General features: G+C 43.2%; 1 protein-coding gene across 3 annotated transcripts; it reads left to right on the forward strand.

Moving 5' to 3' along the window:
• The first annotated feature begins 2,082 nt into the window (after window positions 1-2,082).
• Window positions 2,083-14,305, forward strand: cdca7b (cell division cycle associated 7b). Of its 3 annotated transcripts, none has more exons than XM_072674600.1 (10): window positions 2,083-2,133; window positions 9,889-10,002; window positions 10,096-10,227; window positions 10,311-10,706; window positions 10,814-10,876; window positions 11,305-11,484; window positions 11,597-11,743; window positions 11,894-12,043; window positions 12,407-12,543; window positions 13,382-14,305. In XM_072674600.1, the coding sequence occupies exons 1-10, from the start codon at window positions 2,128-2,130 to the stop codon at window positions 13,401-13,403; spliced, it is 1,347 nt and encodes a 448-aa protein (XP_072530701.1). In that variant the 5' UTR covers window positions 2,083-2,127; the 3' UTR covers window positions 13,404-14,305. The 3 variants fall into 3 exon arrangements, with proteins under 3 accessions (XP_072530701.1, XP_072530699.1, XP_072530700.1); XM_072674598.1 differs by lacking the exon at window positions 2,083-2,133 and adding an exon at window positions 5,641-5,728; XM_072674599.1 differs by lacking the exon at window positions 2,083-2,133 and adding an exon at window positions 5,641-5,728 and having other exon boundaries at window positions 11,308-11,484.
• Window positions 14,306-19,207: the final 4,902 nt, after the last annotated feature.

The raw sequence follows: 19,207 nt of genomic DNA on the forward strand, positions 1-19,207 counted from the left end.
TTAAGAGCAATGGAACCAAATACTAATGTATTAAAAGTATTTAAACTTTTGACTTTGAAGAAAGTAATAAAAATAGCCTTAAAAATTCCCTCTCATTAGTCTATCATTTAGCAAATAGAAATAATTTAACTAATCCTAATTGGTCTAAAACAGGAAAAGTTTATTCTCCTTTCATGTCAGACAGTGAAAAAAATGTCTTTTTATATAGTGTATGTAAACTTCTGTATATAACTGTATATTAAGGCATCCCCCCCCTAAATAAATCAAGTAATTATGTTCTAATAAAAATATATAACTATTTCTAAAAACATAATTATATATACAGCAAAAGTAGTTTTTAAAGTTTTGTCCTGAAATGATAACGTTAACCAACAGAGGGCGACATTGAATCACATTTACTGCTCAAAGTAGCCACAGATTTTGACTGGATTCTGAGGCAGGAAGGCACCCAGTCATGTCTGAATGAAAGTTTAGTCATCTAGCCTTCAGCAGTAGCCTTCTGTTCTATTGGGCGAAATGCTTGTGATTCAGATCCAGAGACCTTCATCACTTCTGAGACAGCGTGGAGAGCAGAGCATCCAGAGCACCCAACTACCTCCAGTTTCTCACACACACACACAGCTTCAACGGTAGAGGGCGCCATTGATCCAGGTTCTGTAAAAGATCAGCAATTCCAGACTCCACCTGATGGGAAATATAAGGAATAACACTACTGAAATGTCAGGGTGTTCTTAATGCAGATGTCACACCAAATATGCCCAGAAATGCCCAGAATATTAATATAGAATAATATATATATCTCAATCTACCACAACATTATGATAGCTGAAGTGAATAACACTGATTAGCAGTGGATGGGATAAATTAGGCAGCGAGTGATCATTTTGTTCTTGAAGTTGAAGTGTTGGAAGCAGAACAAATGGAGAAGCATGAGCATGTGAGCCACAATTTAACAAGGGCCAAATTGTGAAGCTAGATGACTGGGTCAGAGCATCAGTGATGAAAATACACTGAAAAAACTATACAATTACATACGATTAGTGCAATAACTTCAGCTATGTGATGTAGCTTAGCATCATTCAAATCAAATCATATGAAATTAACGTTTAATTATCACATACATAAGTCACACATGGTACAGCTAACAGTGAAATGCTTTAATGATAACTGCCCGGTCACATGAAACAACATAAAAGATCATATAGATAATACAGGTAAAATATAAAGCTATTATTTTCTATTTTAAAAATAGACAAACAAATAAAAACAAATGCAAAGAAATACATAGTCGAATAAACTAAGATACATATACAAAAAAAAAATACATATAGATAATAAAAAAGTTAAGAAAGTCAAGAAAAAACAACATTCAACGCGTTTAGCTGTCCGGTTCCACTCACCGACATCAGGAGTAATTCTAAATAGGTGAGTTTCTCAAAGATGGAGCATTTAACACCAAAGCAACCCTGAGTGAGTACATCTTAATGACTTGATTATTAACAAAAATGATATTTTTTTAATCAGTGCAATGTCCCTTTAAAGTAGACCTTGTATTCACTAAATACAAGGGGTGTCTGGATACTTTTGGACATCATGGGAAAGATATCAGGACGAGAATTGTGGACCTGCACAAGTCTGGCTCATCCTTTAAAGTAGACCTTGTATTCACTAAATACAAGGGGTGTCTGGATACTTTTGGACATCTTAAACTCCCTCACTCGCATCGTATCAGTGACTGAATCATGCAAAGCAGCCTCTTCCCAGGCCTCTCAACTGCTGCTTGCAATCAAGCTTGCTCACACTCACACACACACACACACACACACACACACACGTCTAGAGTGCCAAAGAGAGTGCAGCCCAACACAGAAGACAGCGAGCTAAACAATGCTTAAGCAGCTGTTTGTAATTTGCGTTTTATGTGGCGCTCTGCAGCTCGGCTACCTGCTGTGAGCGCGCGCCTCTGTGATTTGCTCTCCTCCCGCGCAGCGCGCGCTCCCCTGCACCGTATCATTTCGCTGTCATCGGAGGAGTCGTTAAAGCTCAGCGCGCTAATGGGAGCGCGCGCGGAATAAAGGAGTATTGACGGACGGAAAGCGCCTCGGGAGGGCCAGCCACTGTCTCCGGATGCAGGTGCTCGTGCTGACAAACACGGGGGGGGTGGGGGGGGGGGGAAGCAGCGGCCCACTAGGTGCCAATTGAGCAGAAACATGGAGGAAGAACTGCCGGCAGAGTCGTGGGAGAAGGGGAGATGCGCGTTTAACCAAAACAAGCGTGCACGCGCCCAGCTAACAGTGCGCGCACGTGCACCGTGTGGACTGACTGGCGGCCTGCAGAGCTGTGCTAACATGCTAGAAAATGAAATTCCACCCATTTCTGCAGGCCCAAAAGGCTGAGGTGTAAACAGTGTCTTTCAGAGTGATCCACAGAAGCCAGGCAGGGCCAAAAAGTTGCTTGCCTTCACAACACGGTCAGGATTATCAGCAATATAAGCTGCCTGATGTTTTATGCTAGTGAAGGTGCTGAATGTGTTAAAAGCAAAACATCAGGCAAGCTGTGTGGGGTTCTTTCTGGCATGCAATGATCACTACCTACAAACGTGCTCCAGGGCAGGGCAATGGACACCTACAGCTCACTGAAGCGGTCCATGGAGGATACCCTACCACATACTTACAGGACCTTTACAGATCTGCTGCTAATAGCGTCGTGCTAGAGGCCTTGTAGAGTCCATGCTTCGGTGGGTCGGTTTGCTGAACCGATTCCTTTGAACTTTTCATTTGAATGAATCGAAGTTCAATTGGAAGTCCAGATGAATGCCCCCCCCCCCTCCTTTCCCCCAAGGTCTCCTGATCTGACCCCCTTAGACTTTTATCTTTGGGGTCATCTGAAGGCAATTGTCTATGCTGTGAAGATACGACATGTGCAGCACCTGAAACTACGGATACTGGAAGCCTGTGCTAGCAGTTCTTCTGCGGTGTTGCTATCTGTGTGTGAAGAGTGGGAGAAGAGGGTTGCATTGACAATCCAACACAATGGGCAGCACTTTGAACACATTTTAGAAGTGGCCAGAAACTTGTAAATAACTCATGAAAGAATAAAGTTACGTTAAAGTTACTAATGTGCCACAAACAGGAAATTAATATCACCAACCATTCCCATTTTTTAGGTAGGTGCACGTATTTGTCACTGTACACTGTACAGCGAAATGTGTCCTCCACATTTAACCCATCTGGTAGTGAACACACACTCACACACACACACACACACATGTGTTAGGGGCAGTGAGTACACACACACACACACACCCAGAGCGGTGGGCAGCCAACTCCAGCGCCCGGGGAGCAGAGAGGGTAAAGGGCCTTGCTCAAGGGCCCAACAGTGGCAGCTTGCCGAGCCCGGGAATCGAACCCACAACCCTGTTATCAATATCCCGGCGCTCTAACCACTGAGCCACCACTTTATTTAGGTGTATCCATATAAATGGCCCACCCTGTATTAATTCACAGTTCAATTAATGGAGACTAAGTTCACTTAATTGAGTCACAATTCCAGTCAACTGGGGAGCTAATATATATATATATATATATATATATATATATATATATATATATATATATATATAACATTTGATCTACATTATTATAATATTGTAAACAATTGAAAGTTTTATGATATATATGTGAGCTAATGTTTATAAAATATATAAGCAAGCTACCAATGAATCATAGAATGCCAGTAGTACTGGTAAGAATACTACTACTACTACTACTAATAATAATAATAATAATAATAATAATACTCACCTTATAATAATTCTCACCTGGAGAAGCCCGGCAGCACTGTGAGGATCACCTTCGATTTCTCCAGTGCTTTCCTGAAGGACAAGTTGGGACATTGTGGAGTGGACAGTCACCTGTCAAACTGGATGCTTGACTATCTCACCAACCGACCACAGTATGTGAGAGCACGGGACTGTGTCTCTGCTGGTGGTCAGCAGCACAGGAGCCCCTCAAGGAACGGTCTTGGCACCGTTCCTCTTCACCCTGTTCACTGCTGACTTCATGTACAGCTCACCGACCCGTCACCACCATCAGAAGTTCTCTGATGACTCGGCGATCGTCGGCCTCATATCCAATGAGGAGGACAGCGAGTACAGAGAACTTATTCAGGACTTTGTGGACTGGTGTCTGCAGAACCACCTTCAGATAAACGCTGGAAAGACCAAAGAACTGGTGGTGGATTTCCGCAGGCACAGACCCCCCCCTCCATCAGTGAACATCCAGGGTATGAACATCGAGAGAGTGGACAGGTCAGTTAACACTGCTGCACTCTTCAAGAAAGGCCAGAGCAGACTCTACCTACTGAGGAGACTGAGGTCCTTTGGAGTGCAGGGAGCACTCCTGAGGACTTCCGTCGACACAGTGGTGGCATCTGCCATCTTTATGGAGTGGTCTGCTGGGGCAGTAGCATCTCGACGGCAGACAAGAAGAGACTGAATGAACTCATAAAGAGGGCCGTCCGGCTCTGTCCTGGGATGCTTCTTAGACCCAGTGCAGGTGGTGGGAGAAAAGAGGGTGACCGCCAAGCTGGCATCCATGCTGGAGAACAGCTCCCACCCCATGCATGAGACTCTGGCAGCACTGGGCAGCTCCTTTAGCGACAGGCTGCTTCACCCAAAGTGTGTGAAGGAGCGGTATCGCAGGTCCTTCCTTCCTGCTGCCGGCAGACTCCACAACCAGCACTGCTCCCAGCGGACCACATACACACACACACACACACACTTAACTACACACACATGTTCAGGGAACTGAGGTCAATACCCCCTCTTTTCTCCCATTGCCTTTTTTACTTCTATTATTTATATTGTGTATATAGTGGTGTATATAGTGGTGACACTGAAAATCCCCCCACTGTGGGACTAATAAAGAATTATCTTATCTTATCTTAATACAAGGCACTAATATAGCTCTTTTCGGGAACCCAAATACTCTTGTAAAACAGTATTTTTCCTTTCCTTCTTATTCACCATGTTAGTCTTGTTGGTACTTGGGCCCTGTTGTAATTACGCAACTGCCTATTCACACTTTCTCCATACAATAGGATTCGATTCAGTGAGTGAATCAGAATCCACTCTAATAAATCAGTTAAACAAGCCACCAAATGAAGGGGTTAAAACATAGAAAAACTAGAGGGTAGTCAGGTAGGTCATTCTTAAAGTTGAACGCTGAATTCTAATGATCAGTTTACGTTGTTTAAGTGCGTTAAAAAGACCGACTTTGTGGGTGGGAATCGGCTCAAAAGAACGAAAGAACGATTCGTTCACGAGTCCTTCGGCCCGCGAAAAAAAATTCCCGCGAAACTACAAAGGCAAAAGCCGTGGACTGTTCCATTGTGAATGCGGGCATGTGGAGGGGGGTGCGCGTTAAACGAGAGTTTAAAATATGTCCAGTATTCACGGTTACCAGCGCTTTTTCTTTCTTTTGGGCATTTGTTGTGCTGAACTCATGGTTTAGGTTGACAGATTAAATTTAGAAAATCTTTAAAAAGGTATTTCACCGCGATGTCGTCGTTTGACGGCCACCCCCCTCGTTTTCGCTCCGAGTACATGTGCTCTTGTGCTCCTGTTGTTTTTTAAACTCTCCGTTGTATGAATGGGACTTTGCTGTAGCCGGTTACGCTCAGACACGGGTTTCTGCTTGGGGGAGAAAACATGTCCACTCCAGTGAAGGTGAGAGCGGTGATATTATTAATATTAATGCATTTGTATGATGTCTATAAACTCTTTAAGGCGCTATGGCGACTTTGGCTCGTTGGTTAGCTGTCTAGCTAGCTAGTGCTACCAGGCTAGGTCAACTGTATAGCTAGCTGCGTATAAACCATTAGCGCTAGTGCTAGCTAGTGTAAACATAGCTACTGAAAACGCCTCAACATGATGTAAAGTAGCTGGTTCAGGTTTACTTAAAACTTTTTACTTTCGGCCCCAAATCTTCCAGAATCTGTACAGCTAATGTAAAACAGAATTTTTATTTAACTAGCTAACTACCTTAAAAAGATAAGAGTCCTCTATTAGTCCTGCAGTGGGGAAATTCTCAGTGTGACAGCAGAAAGGGATAGCAAGACACTCAGTTACAAAAATGTAGATAAATAAATAATTTACACTATATACACAATATAAATAAGAATATAAAAAAAGCAATAACAATATTATTTACAGCAAATGACTCTTAATTGCACATGGGGGGGGGTATTGCATATAGTATTGCACATAGTATTGCATTGAGGGATCTCTGTTCTCTGAACATGAACATGTGTGTGTAGTTAAGTGTGTGTGTGTGTATGTGGTCCGCTGGGAGCAGTGCTGGTTGTGGAGTCTGCCGGCAGCAGGAAGGAAGGACCTGCGATACCGCTCCTTCACACACTTTGGGTGAAGCAGCCTGTCGCTAAAGGAGATGCCCAGTGCTGCCAGAGTCTCATGCATGGGGTGGGAGCTGTTCTCCAGCATGGATGCCAGCTTGGCTGTCATCCTCCTGTCTCCCACCACCTGCACTGGGTCTAATAAGCATCCCAGGACAGAGCCGGACGGCCCTCTTTATGAGTTTGTCCAGTCTCTTCTTATCTGCCGTCGAGATGCTACTGCCCCAGCAGACCACTCCATAGAAGATGGCAGATGCCACCACTGTGTCGAAGAAAGTCCTCAGGAGTGCTCCCTGCACTCCAAAGGACCTCAGTCTCCTCAGTAGGTAGGCCGACGATCGCCGAGTCATCAGAGAACTTCTGGAGGTGACAGGTCGGTGAGCTGTACATGAAGTCAGCAGTGAACAGGGTGAAGAGGAACGGTGCCAAGACCGTTCCTTGAGGGGCTCCTGTGCTGCTGACCACCAAGTCAGAGACACAGTCCCGTGCCCTCGCATACTGTGGTCGGTTGGTGAGATAGTCAAGCATCCAGTTTGACAGGTGACTGTCCACTCCACAATGTCCCAACTTGTCCTTTAGGAGACGTGGCTGTATGGTGTTAAAAGCACTGGAGAAATCGAAGAAGGTGATCCTCACAGTGCTGCCGGGCTTCTCCAGGTGAGAGAGAGCTCTGTGTAGAAGATAGATGACCGCATCATCCACCCCGACACCAGGCTGGTAGGCAAACTGAAGAAGGTCCATGGGTGGGCTCATCAGAGGGCGGATCTGGTTGAGGACCAGCCTCTCCAGTGACTTCATCAGATGGGAAGTCAGTGCCACCGGCCTGTAGCTGTTTAGGTCCTTCGGGTGCTGTGTTTTCCCAGTTTCAGGCTCATGTTGAACATATGCTCAACTACCCTGCACAGCTGATCTGCGCAGGACTTGAGGAGCCTGGCACTGATTCCATCAGGACCTGTAGCTTTCTTAGGCTTGCTCTTCCTCAGCTTATTTCTCACCTGGGTTGTTGTGAAGGACAGGTTGGAGCAGGGGGGCTGGGTGTGTGAATGGGTGGTTGATGCTGCCAGACGATGAGCCATTGGGGGATGATGATGAAGATGACTGTGAGCCAAAAGTTCTGAGAGAAGAAGAAGGGGGAGGGCAGCATGATGGTAGTGCTGCTGAGTGGGGGTGTCTGTGTAGGGGGAGGGCTAGGTGATTGATCAAATCTGTTGAAAAATAGATTGAGATCATTCACCCACTTCTGGTCCCCCGCCACCTGGGAGTTGGACTTTGTGTGGCCAGATGTGGTTTTAAGGCCTTTTCAAACTCCCCTGACGTTGTTCTGTTGCAGCTGTTCCTCCAGCTTTTTCCTGTAGCTGGCTTTCCCCTCCCTGATCTTCCTTCTCAGTTCCCTCTGCACAGCTTTCAGCTCATCCTTGTCACCAGATCTGAAGGCCCTCTTTTTCGCTTTTAGGAGAGCCTTTATATCTGGATTAATCCATGGCTTGTTGTTGGAAAAACACAGAACAGTCTTGGTGGGCATGGTGTTATCCACACAGAAGTTGACATAGTCCGTAATGCAGTGAGTGAGGTTGTCAATGTCCTCCCCATTAGGATCACACAGTTCTTCCCACACCGTTGTTTCGAAGCAGTCCTTCAGAGCCTCCTCAGACTCCTTGGACCGTTTCTTCACTGTACGGGTGACAGCTGGTTCCCTATGTACAATGGGTTTGTACACAGGCAGAAGATGAACCAGACTGTGATCAGATCTTCCAAGGGGAGGGAGAGGTGACTAATTGTATGCCTCCTTTGTGTTTGCAAGAAACAGGTCTAGTGTTTTCATGTCTCTGGTGTGGCAGGTTACATACTGGGAGAAGGTGGACAGAGTGGAGGATGGAGAAGCATGGTTGAAGTCTCCAGAGATAAGGAGGAGGGCCTGCGAGTGCTGTGTCTGCAGCCTGCACACAGCTGAGTGCAGGACATCACAAGCCGAGGGGGGGCGTACACAGCTATCATGATAACGTGTGAGAATTCCCTCGGGAGATAGTACGGCCTCATGCTAACACCTAGCAGTTCAATGTTCTTACAGCAGATTTGTTCCTTAATAGTGATGTGCCCAGAGTTACACCATCTATCATTCACAAATACTGCCAGTCCGCCTCCCTTCCTCTTACCGCTCTCCTCCGTCCTGTCCGCCCGACTGAGGTGAAATCCGTCCACAGATACGTGCGTGTCTGGAGTCAGCGTGGTTGGCCAGGTCTCTGTAAACACCATGATGCTACACTCCTGGTATTCCCTCTGATGTCGCGTTAGCGCAGTCAGCTCGTCCATCTTATTGGGGAGCGACCTCACATTCCCCATGACTATAGAAGGAAGAGCGGGCTTGTAGCGTCTCCTCCGGGCGCGACACAGAGCTCCAGCCCGGCTCCCCCGCCTCCTCAGCTCGCGGGGGAGGTCGTGCCTCGCGCGTGGCAGCACAGTAGCGCAGAAACCAGAAAAAGCACCATGGTTTTGGTGTTCATTGTGCCTTCAGTCATAAGCAACACTAAACTACCAAAGAAACTTAACTTAAAACTTCTAAATAGGAAGCCATCTTGGACGTAAACAAACGTGAGCTTCAGCCCAGATCTCAGTGCCACAGGACTTTTTAGTTTTTACATAGTCAGTTTTAGGAGTGCTAATTAACTAGCTGTGTAACTTTTACACTTAGGAGTTCATCCAAAAGTAAATTTAATGATGAATTGAGTTTAAACAGAATGTCTCTGATCTCTGGTTAATAAATATCAGTACATTTGTGTTCATCTTTCACCAAAAAGCCCATGGTTTTGAATGCTGTTTTGCCATTGGAGGTGTGTTAAAAGGTGGGTGGTTAAGGCCTGAGAACTGCAGGGGACACACACAGATTGTCTAGTCCCTGAAGAGAAGTACTGCGAACAGTGCAATATGACACACTGCAGCAGATAAAACACGAACCTATTGGCACCGTGCCTAATGCCAGGTGTGGTCTCGAAGGGTAAAAAGCACCCCCCAGTATTGAGCTGTGGAGCTGTGTTCTCGGAAGTGATGGCTGGTGCTCCATCCAATAATTTTGGGATGAGTTGGAGTTGTGATCGGCCAACATCCTGACTTCACCTCTTGTGGCTGAATGCAATCGAGTCCTCACAGCAGTGCTCCAAAATTGAGTTGAAAGCCTGAAGGACACATGAAGGAAATGAGTAGAAACAACGAATAAGGGTGTGTCCCAATACTTTTGTCCATATAGTGTATCATAGAAACATTACACTGGTTCTGTATTAAAAGGAGGGTGGACTTTCTGCAGTGGTATGATGATGTTCCCGGTCTGGACACTGTCCCTCACCAGCCTATCACTAACTCTCACTCAGTAGAAACAGTCTGTCTACTCTGAGCTCCAAGGCACTCTAGTGGAGCCCTAGTGTAGGTTATCCAGAGCCTTATGCTTAAGCCTTATCATGTGTGTTTGCATCATGTTTTCAGAAAGCTTTGGCGGATATATTTGCAAGCCCAAGCGATGACGAAGAGTTTCTTGGATTTGGAGTCGATTCGGAGGAGAGCCGAGACAGCCTCCGCTCACAGACCTCCTGGAAGCCAGTGAGTATTGTCTTTTTGGGTTATTGGTTATTTTCTCTACACTAAAGTGACGTGAATTGGATTCTATGCTAATTCTGACTTTCTTCCTCTCAGGTTCTTCATTTTAGGTCGAGATTCATTACCGAAGAGCTAGCTCATATTTTCATGGACACAGACAGTGAAGAGGAGTTTGAAGGCTTCAGTAAAGAGGAGAGTTCTCTACGCAGCAGCTGGATGAACCCTAAGGTATGTGATTAGTATTGTTTTCTTTTTCTTTAGTTTTCTGTGCATCTGTTATCTAATGGTTGACTTGATCCATGTACTTGTAGGTTTTGGAATCCGAGGAAGACAATGATGACATTGGTTTTTATTCAGATGATGACAATCCCGCCCCGCAGAGAAGGCAGAGTTCTGGATTGTGTGTCGCGTTCAGGTTTCCAGGCAGACGAAGCTCCACCCATGAAAGCCTTGTGCCAAAGAAATCCTCAGAGAACATCAAGTCAAGGGTTCCACCAGCCAGCGCTCCACCTGCAGAGAGAACCAGAAAAAGGAGAGGAGGCCAAGCAGACGCACCTGTGGCGTGTAAAAATAGACAAACTGAGAAAAGATCTGCAATAGCTAGAAACGAATCGGAGGAAGAGGAGGAGGAGGAGGATGAACTGACTGAGGCAGAAATTCAGATACTGAGCAAACGGGCGAGAAATATTCAGGAGAACAAAGCTATGGTAAATGTGTTGAGTTGTACAGATCAGCATCGCTCCTTCTTGCTAGTTCTGTAGTTATTAAATGACTAAATGTGTATATATGTGTGTGTGTGTGTGTGTGTTTACAGCTTGCAAAGCTATTTGCAGACCTTAGTTCCTTACCGGAACTGTCCCCAAAAACAACACCCTCTGTAAGTTTAAGACTTTTTTTCTTGTTTGACATTTTTGATGATAACAAAGGGTTATTTTGGCATGTATATCATTGGCAGAACTCTAAAGATTACATAGCTACTGCACCTACAACCTGACGTAGGTTAGCCAACCAAGTACTGAGCAAAAAAAGCTTGTTCCCAACCTTTTAGTTTGCCTTTCTCCGAATGTCCTAGTGTTCGCTTTTACCCCTTTTAGCTTCCATATTTTTGGTACACGCAAGTTTGTCACACTCATTATACAATTTTCCAAGATAAATACAGTTTTCCATTCTAGGGCCATTTTAAGGCACTATGACAGAAATTGACTTAATCTGTATTTTAGAAGAGTAAAGAGTAGCATAACCAACAGTGGGACTCATTGAAATGTATCAGTTTAAAGTTCCTTTGTTTTTGATTCTGGTAAAAAGAAGAAAAAGAAGCAGTACACACCCAGAAAGCAAGTGTCTGAAGCACAGAGCGAGAGGCGAAATCCCAGCCGCAAGGCCCGTCCTCCGGAGCATTTTGGGCTGGAGCAGGAGCAGGAGCCGGTCGTCGACACTAAACAAAGACGAAAAAGCATAGAAATGCACCTCAAGAATTTAATAAAGGTAAAAGCCATGTCCACACATTGTTCCTGTCACAAAAGCCAGTGTATAAACATACCTAATGGCTATCCGGCAGTCTGTATGATCTGTCTCTGATTCATTAATGTTCATGCAGGTTGATGCTGATCTACTGGGAGATGGATGCAGGCGGAAAAGGAAATACCGAAAGCGCACCTCTGTGCGAATGCCAGAGGACATCACAGAGGAGGAGCTGGACAATGTGGCGGATCGTTCCAAAGACAAAATTCTGGATAAAGATAATGTACGTTTAGATGGTGGTTCTTCTATGACCTCACTCAGAGAACCATTGAAGCACCTTTTATTATTAATAGTGACATACTGACATGGTGTTCGCTATGCAGCTACGTTACTGCATTTCCACTGACTAACAGAGGATGTATGTTTTCCTTAGGGCAGTACATGTCATCAGTGCAGACAGAAGACTTTAGACACCAAGACGGAGTGCAGGAACCTTTACTGTCAGGGGGTCAAAGGACAGTTCTGTGGACCCTGCTTGCGGAACCGTTATGGAGAAGATGTTCGCACAGCCCTTCTAGACCCTGTGAGCTTCTTCTTATGTGTGTATGTGGTGGTGGTGGGGGTGCAATCCTCTATTCATGACCACTAGAAATGGGTTATGGCTAGACAAGTAAGGCATCAATAATTGAGTGCTTAAGTACAAGTGGATAAACTTGAGCAGCTGAACCTGCCATGCTGGAGATTGCAGGTAACACTGTGAAGTGGTGGCAAATGAAATGTGTTCCTAGTCGTAAACAATTGTCTCGTTTAGTCTGTAAATTTCATATAAATGAAATTTAAAAAAAAAAAGAAATTGCATAGACCTCGAATTGTCATATGAACATTTGGGAATGAGTATAAACAGTACTTTGACTATGTTTATTTAGTCATTTTTATTTGTTTGTAGACATGGGAGTGTCCCATCTGCCGAGGTGTTTGTAATTGCAGCCTGTGTCGGAAACGAGATGGCCGCTGTGCCACTGGTGCCCTTACTCGCTTAGCCAAATATTATGGCTATCACAATGTGAAAGAGTATTTGGAAAGGTATGTACACTTTGTTCTATTTTTTTTTTTTTTGTTTGGTTTTTTTTTTTTTTCTCCCCGATATTAGGTTAGCAAATGACCCAAACCACTCGTTCATGCTCTTCCGCTTATCACATGTAATGCTATCACATGACAATGACTCATGCCTCCTCTGGCATGCACAACCATCCACCACCTTTTTTCAAAATGCTGCTGATGCAAGGTTAGCGAGCGACCAATGCGCTCTGAGGAAAGCGCCGTACCCAGCTGTGATGCATCAGGTAGCAGACACACGTGCTGTCCAGCTTCGCACTAGACAGAGACGGAGAGAGACATGGGTAATCATATACCTGCCTGGAGAGAGCATAGCCAGTTGTGCTCTATTGCGCTCTGGCTAGTGATGGCAGACAGCATGACCTGGGACTCAAATCAATGATCCTCTGGTTATAGTGGCAGCATCCTGGTCTGCTGGATCATTCGAAGCCCCGCAGAGTTCATTCAGTATGTTGATGCTGTTTTTATTTTTATTAAATCTTTTTAACACTCTGTCATGGTTTTCCTTTCATTGATTATTTTTGCACTTTTTACACTCAAGACCCAGAACAGTTTTGCTCAAATTTAGACTTTTAGACCTCTAGAAGAAATAGGTTTACATTATTGATGCAAGTGAAAACATCTTTTTACACATCAGCCCTGCTGGACATATCCTGGCAATTAAACTGAGTCTCATGACCGTGTCCTCTTTACTGGGATACCAACTCCGGCTTGCGTTTTTCCTGTGCATGTGTAAAAGGGATTTAATGTATAAATGTGATATTGAACATCTATAATCGACTTGACACAAGTCTGTCTTTCACAGCCTGCAGAAGAATCGTGACTGAAGACGTTGTTGAAGCTGTTGTTGGGATCAAGCAACTGACCTTCAGTGTTTTTCAAGCATCAGTCTCGAAGTTTAGAACGGGCGAAAATCTGTCTTGATTTGTGGTAAATCCTGCTGTTGACTCTTAGCCAGGTAGCCTCACTTGAGCTGTAGAGGCTTGTTTAGGAGGTGTTTACTTTGGTTTAACAATTTAAACCATTTGTTTTGACTGTAAAGAGTAAGCTGCTCTATTTCTACCTGCAGTTATCCAGTTTTTTTTCTTCTTTAACCATTAGCCTAGTGGCTTTTAAAAAAAATCCATTATACTGTGTATTTGCAGGTGAGTAAAGGTTTACCAGCTCTGATGAGCAAAGGATTTCAAAGCCAATTAAAATTGCTTTATGATTTAGAGACTTGCTCAATTCACTTGTGCACTTTTTTGAAAAATCATGCACTGGGTTTGTCAAGTTAAAGTACTAAAATGATTTTAGTTTGAGCGAATTTGTTATTTTACACTTTAGTCTTCTGTAAATGTGTTTTTGTTTTGTTTTTTATTTGTTTTTCTCATCCTGTTGTCGTTGCTACTTTAAAAACTTAATTGGGCCCCAAGTACTGTTTGTGTCATAAGGTAATTAAGAGATGCCATAATAGGAAGAAAGCATTTTGTTGTTTTGGCTACTTACTCAAGCACTTAGCATTTTAAAACATTGGCCCTTCAGTTTCTGCGGTTTTAGAAATCAATGTATGTTTCAAAAAGTTGTGCGACTAAATGTGCTTACCAGAAACGGACTGAAGGCGAAACATGCTGTATTTCTAAACAGTAATGCAGTTTATCCAGATGTGAACTCTTAACATTCTTGTTCTTTTGCTTTGTAACTCATTTTTCCATTTTTAATCCAACTTCTTTACATATTTACTTCACTGTTCCAATAGAGCTTATATTTGTTATACATTTCCTTGTGTAATCGCTAAATCAAAGTTATGTTTTCAGTAAAGTCTGATTTTTTTTTTTTCTTTAGTAGAGAACATATTTACTTGTACTACTTTAAAAAAAAAAAGAAAGAAATAAAACCACTTAACATGCTGGAACTGATGTCTTCCTCACTAATGAAAGATGGTGGATGCATGTCAGGCTGCAAAACCTGATCAGTAGAGCAACGTTGGCATCCGCTTAATGCCAGTACTGATTTTAATTACATGGTGCTCTTTAAAAGTTGGTGAAAAAGCTAGAGATAACACAACTTTTCTTACTTTGAACAAATAAAAATTATTAAAAATAATCTGTCCTTTCTTCATCTGAGCGAGGGATGTGTATAAGGTTTCCATCATGTTTGTAGTTGGGCATGCAGTTTGCAGAACACATTCCTCAGGCTTGCTTCAGCTTTAAATTATTGAGTAATCTTGAATAAACTTAATGCAGTGTAGCACTACATAATATCAGACATTCCTACAGTCCCCTTTCAAAATGATCAAAAGGGTCAAGTGACAGCAAAGATATTTCTGTTAAAGCCTGAGTAGACTGATAAATCACTGTGCTGATCAGTTATTAATCTCAGTGTTACTGAGCTCTGCTAAAGCCTGAGTAGACTGATAAATCACTGTGCTGATCAGTTATTTATCTCGGTGTTACTGAACTCTGCTAAAGCCTGAGTAGACTGATAAATCACTGTGCTGATCAGTTATTTATCTCGGTGTTACTGAACTCTGCTAAAGCCTGAGTAGACTGATAAATCACTGTGCTGATCAGTTATTTATCTCGGTGTTACTGAACTCTGCTAAAGCCTGAGTAGACTGATAAATCACTGTGCTGGTCAGTTATTAATCTCGGTGTTACTGAACTCTGCTAAAGCCTGAGTAGACTGATAAATCACTGTGCTGGTCAGTTATTAATCTCGGTGTTACTGAGCTCTGCTAAAGCCTGAGTAGACTGATAAATCACTGTGCTGATCAGTTATTAATCTCGGTGTTACTGAACTCTGCTAAAGCCTGAGTAGACTGATAAATCACTGTGCTGGTCAGTTATTAATCTCGGTGTTACTGAGCTCTACTAAAGCCTGAGTAGACTGATAAATCACTGTGCTGATCAGTTATTAATCTCGGTGTTACTGAACTCTACCAAAGCCTGAGTAGACTGATAAATCACTGTGCTGATCAGTTATTAATCTCAGTGTTACTGAGCTCTACTAAAGTCTGAGTAGACTGATAAATCACTGTGCTGATCAGTTATTAATCTCAGTGTTACTGAACTCTACTAAAGCCTGAGTAGACTGATAAATCACTGTGCTGATCAGTTATTAATCTCAGTGTTACTCAAGGAAGTGATGCATCAGGTCAATGTCCCTAAATTTAGCCATGTCACTCCACTGCTGCATTCTCTTCACTGGCTTCCTGTAGCTGCTGCCCGCATCAGATTTAAAACCCTGATGCTGGCCTACAAAGCCAAGAACGGACCAGCCCCTCCGTACCTGATGGCAATGGTCAAAAGCCGATCCGCACAAAGAGCCCTTCGAGCTTCAAGTACAACTCGGCTCAACCCGCCATCCCTTAAAATCTGTGGAAGACAAGCGTCCAGGCTTTTTTCTGTCCTGCACCAAAGTGGTGGAACGAGCTTCCCCTGGGTGTCCGAACAGCCGAGTCGCTCGCTGTCCTCAAACGCAAACTGAAGACCCACCTCTTCCGAGAGTACTTGGACGAATAGTTCTATGGTCGCCTTATTGTATTGTGTTTAGTAATGTTTAAGCTTAGAGGTTTCTTTTGAACTATTAGTCTATTCTAATTAGCTATGGTCTTTCTTGGGTAAATAGCAAAGCACTTTGTAAGTCGCTCTGAATAAGAGCATCTGCTAAATGCCGTAAATGTAAATGTCAATTTGAGTTTTCACCAAGACCCATGTGGGTTTTATGTAGTTCATGGTGTATCTTTTTTTTATTATGGTTGTTAGTTCTTATGAAGATTTTAGGTCTTCTTAAAAATGAGCTACTGTATAATTATGTGGTGAAAGGCTCACTGTATTTTCACCTCTCCCATGGTGACAATGTAGTTTCCTATTAACGTGCATTGTTGAAACTTGAGGAGCTTCAGAAAATCCACAGGAGGTTCTTCAGTGTCATTCTTGATGTTGCGGTTAAATGAACCAGAGTGTTTGGTGCACCCCCACATAATAACAGGACATTTAAAGGACTGCTGGTGTGTTCAGAGTGACACAGGCGTGTGGAGCTTCCCTGTCTTCCCTTAATCACTCTTTCTCCTCCTTGTTTGTTTGTGTTTTGTCTCGCACCCCGAGGAGCCATTGGCCAAATTCAAAGGCCTGTAAATTTAAGCAGTGCTCATAGAGGGTGTAATTCCTCGAGGGTCTTAATACTGTGTCTGTGTAGTGTACATTTTGTCCCCAGAAAATACATGACTTGCTCCTGGCTGGACGCTTTGGGCGGTGAGCCACTATAAACCTGACGTGTGATGTGCTGAGAATGGTCCACCACTCCAGAAATATCTAATCATCAGAAACTGACCAATGATGAATGTGGTAGAGGGTGGTAGGAAGACAGCAACAGGCCGTAATTGTGAACCTGAGGGGAAGAAAAGCAGTAATGAACAAGGTGAAAAGTGTGTAAAGCAAACTGCGACCACCAGAGGGCGCTGTCTCTGGAGATTAAGCCAACAGAATGCCACTTGTTGAGCTTTGGGTTGTGTTACTGCAGTTGTAGGCATGTATATACCTGAATGGGAGGTGAAACTGTAGGCGGATCAGGGATAACATGGAGTTGGCATAAAGCAAAATGTGGCACCCAAGCAGCAGCTGCTTCACACTGAAGTTTGCACTTTGTAACAGAGGGCAATGTCTGCTGTTTAGTCAGCCTTATCAGAGTGGCAGTGGGCAGCACATATTCAATGTGAGGTCAGAGGTGTTTACATGTAAACTGTCATTCAAAGCCAGTGTTGAGTGAAAAACACCAAATAAGATGAAACGAACATGTGCCAATCTTTTCATTAACATTTGCATAAAGTTGTTTTTTCAAAAATCAATAAGCCACAGCCTGCCAAACTAACCAGTGAGACACAAGCAACTTAGTTTAGCTAGACAACTGAATCAATCAACAGAGAACCAATCAGTGAGCTTCACAATGAGCTAAATAACTGAATCAGTAAGCTTTGTAATTAGCCAGACAACTGAATCTCACAGTAGCCAATCAGTGAGCTTCTCAATTAGCTAGACAACTATATCTAACAGTAGCCAATCAGTGAGCTTCTCAATTAGCTAGACAACTATATCTAACAGTAGCCAATCAGTGAGCTTCTCAATTAGCTAGACAACAATATCTAACAGTAGCCAATCAGTGAGCTTCTTATTTAGTTAGACAACTGAATATCACAGTAGCCAATCAGTGAGCCTCTCAATTAGCTAGACAACTGTATCCAACAGTAGCCAATCAGTGAGCTTCTCAATTAGCTAGACAACTGTATCCAACAGTAGCCAATCAGTGAGCTTCCTAATTAGCTAGACAACTGTATCTAACAGTAGCCAATCAGTGAGCTTCTTATTTAGTTAGACAACTAAATCTCACAGTAGCCAATCAGTGAACTTCCTAATTAGCTAGACAACTGAATCTCACAGTAACCAATCAGTGAGCCTTTTTAATTAGCTAGACAACAATATCTAACAGTAGCCAATCAGTGAGCTTCTCAATTAGCTAGACAACAATATCTAACAGTAGCCAATCAGTGAGATTCTCAATTAGCTAGACAACTATATCCAACAGTGGCCAATCAGTGAGCTTCTCAATTAGCTAGACAACTATATCTAACAGTAGCCAATCAGTGAGCTTCTCAATTAGCTAGACAACTATATCCAACAGTGGCCAATCAGTGAGCTTCCTAATTAGTTAGACAACTGTATCTAACAGTAGCCAATCAGTGAGCCTCTCAAATAGCTAGACAACTATATCTAACAGTAGCCAATCAGTGAGCTTCTCAATTAGCTAGACAACAATATCTAACAGTAGCCAATCACTGAACTTCTCAATTAGCTAGACAACTGAATCTCACAGTAGCCAATCAGTGAGCTTCTCAATTAGCTAGACAACTATATCCAACAGTGGCCAATCAGTGAGCTTCCTAATTAGCTAGACAACTGTATCTAACAGTAGCCAATCAGTGAGCCTCTCAATTAGCTAGACAACAATATCTAACAGTAGCCAATCAGTGAGCTTCTCAATTAGCTAGACAACTATATCCAACAGTGGCCAATCAGTGAGCTTCCTAATTAGCTAGACAACTGTATCTAACAGTAGCCAATCAGTGAGCCTCTCAATTAGCTAGACAACAATATCTAACAGTAGCCAATCAGTGAACTTCTCAATTTGCTAGACAACTGAATCTCACAGTAGCCAATCAGTGAGCTTCTCGATTAGCTAGACAACAGTCTCACAGTAGCCAATCAGTGAGCTTCTCAATTAGCTAGACAACAGAGTCTCACAGTAGCCAATCAGTGAGCTTCTCAATTAGCTAGACAACAGAGTCTCACAGTAGCCAATCAGTGAGTGTCCTAATAAGCTAGAGAACTGAATCTCACAGTAGCCAATCAGTGAGCTTACTAATTAGCTAGACAACTATATCTAACAGTAGCCAATCAGTGAGCTTCTCAATTAGCTAGACAACTATATCCAACAGTAGCCAATCAGTGAGCTTCTCAATTAGCTAGACAACTATATCCAACAGTAGCCAATCAGTGAGCTTCTCAATTAGCTAGACAACTATATCTAACAGTAGCCAATCAGTGAGCTTCTTAATTAGCTAGACAACAGAGTCTCACAGTAGCCAATCAGTGAG

Source organism: Salminus brasiliensis, chromosome 3, assembly GCF_030463535.1.
Source record: "Salminus brasiliensis chromosome 3, fSalBra1.hap2, whole genome shotgun sequence".
In the NCBI taxonomy this organism is placed as follows: domain Eukaryota; kingdom Metazoa; phylum Chordata; class Actinopteri; order Characiformes; family Bryconidae; genus Salminus; species Salminus brasiliensis.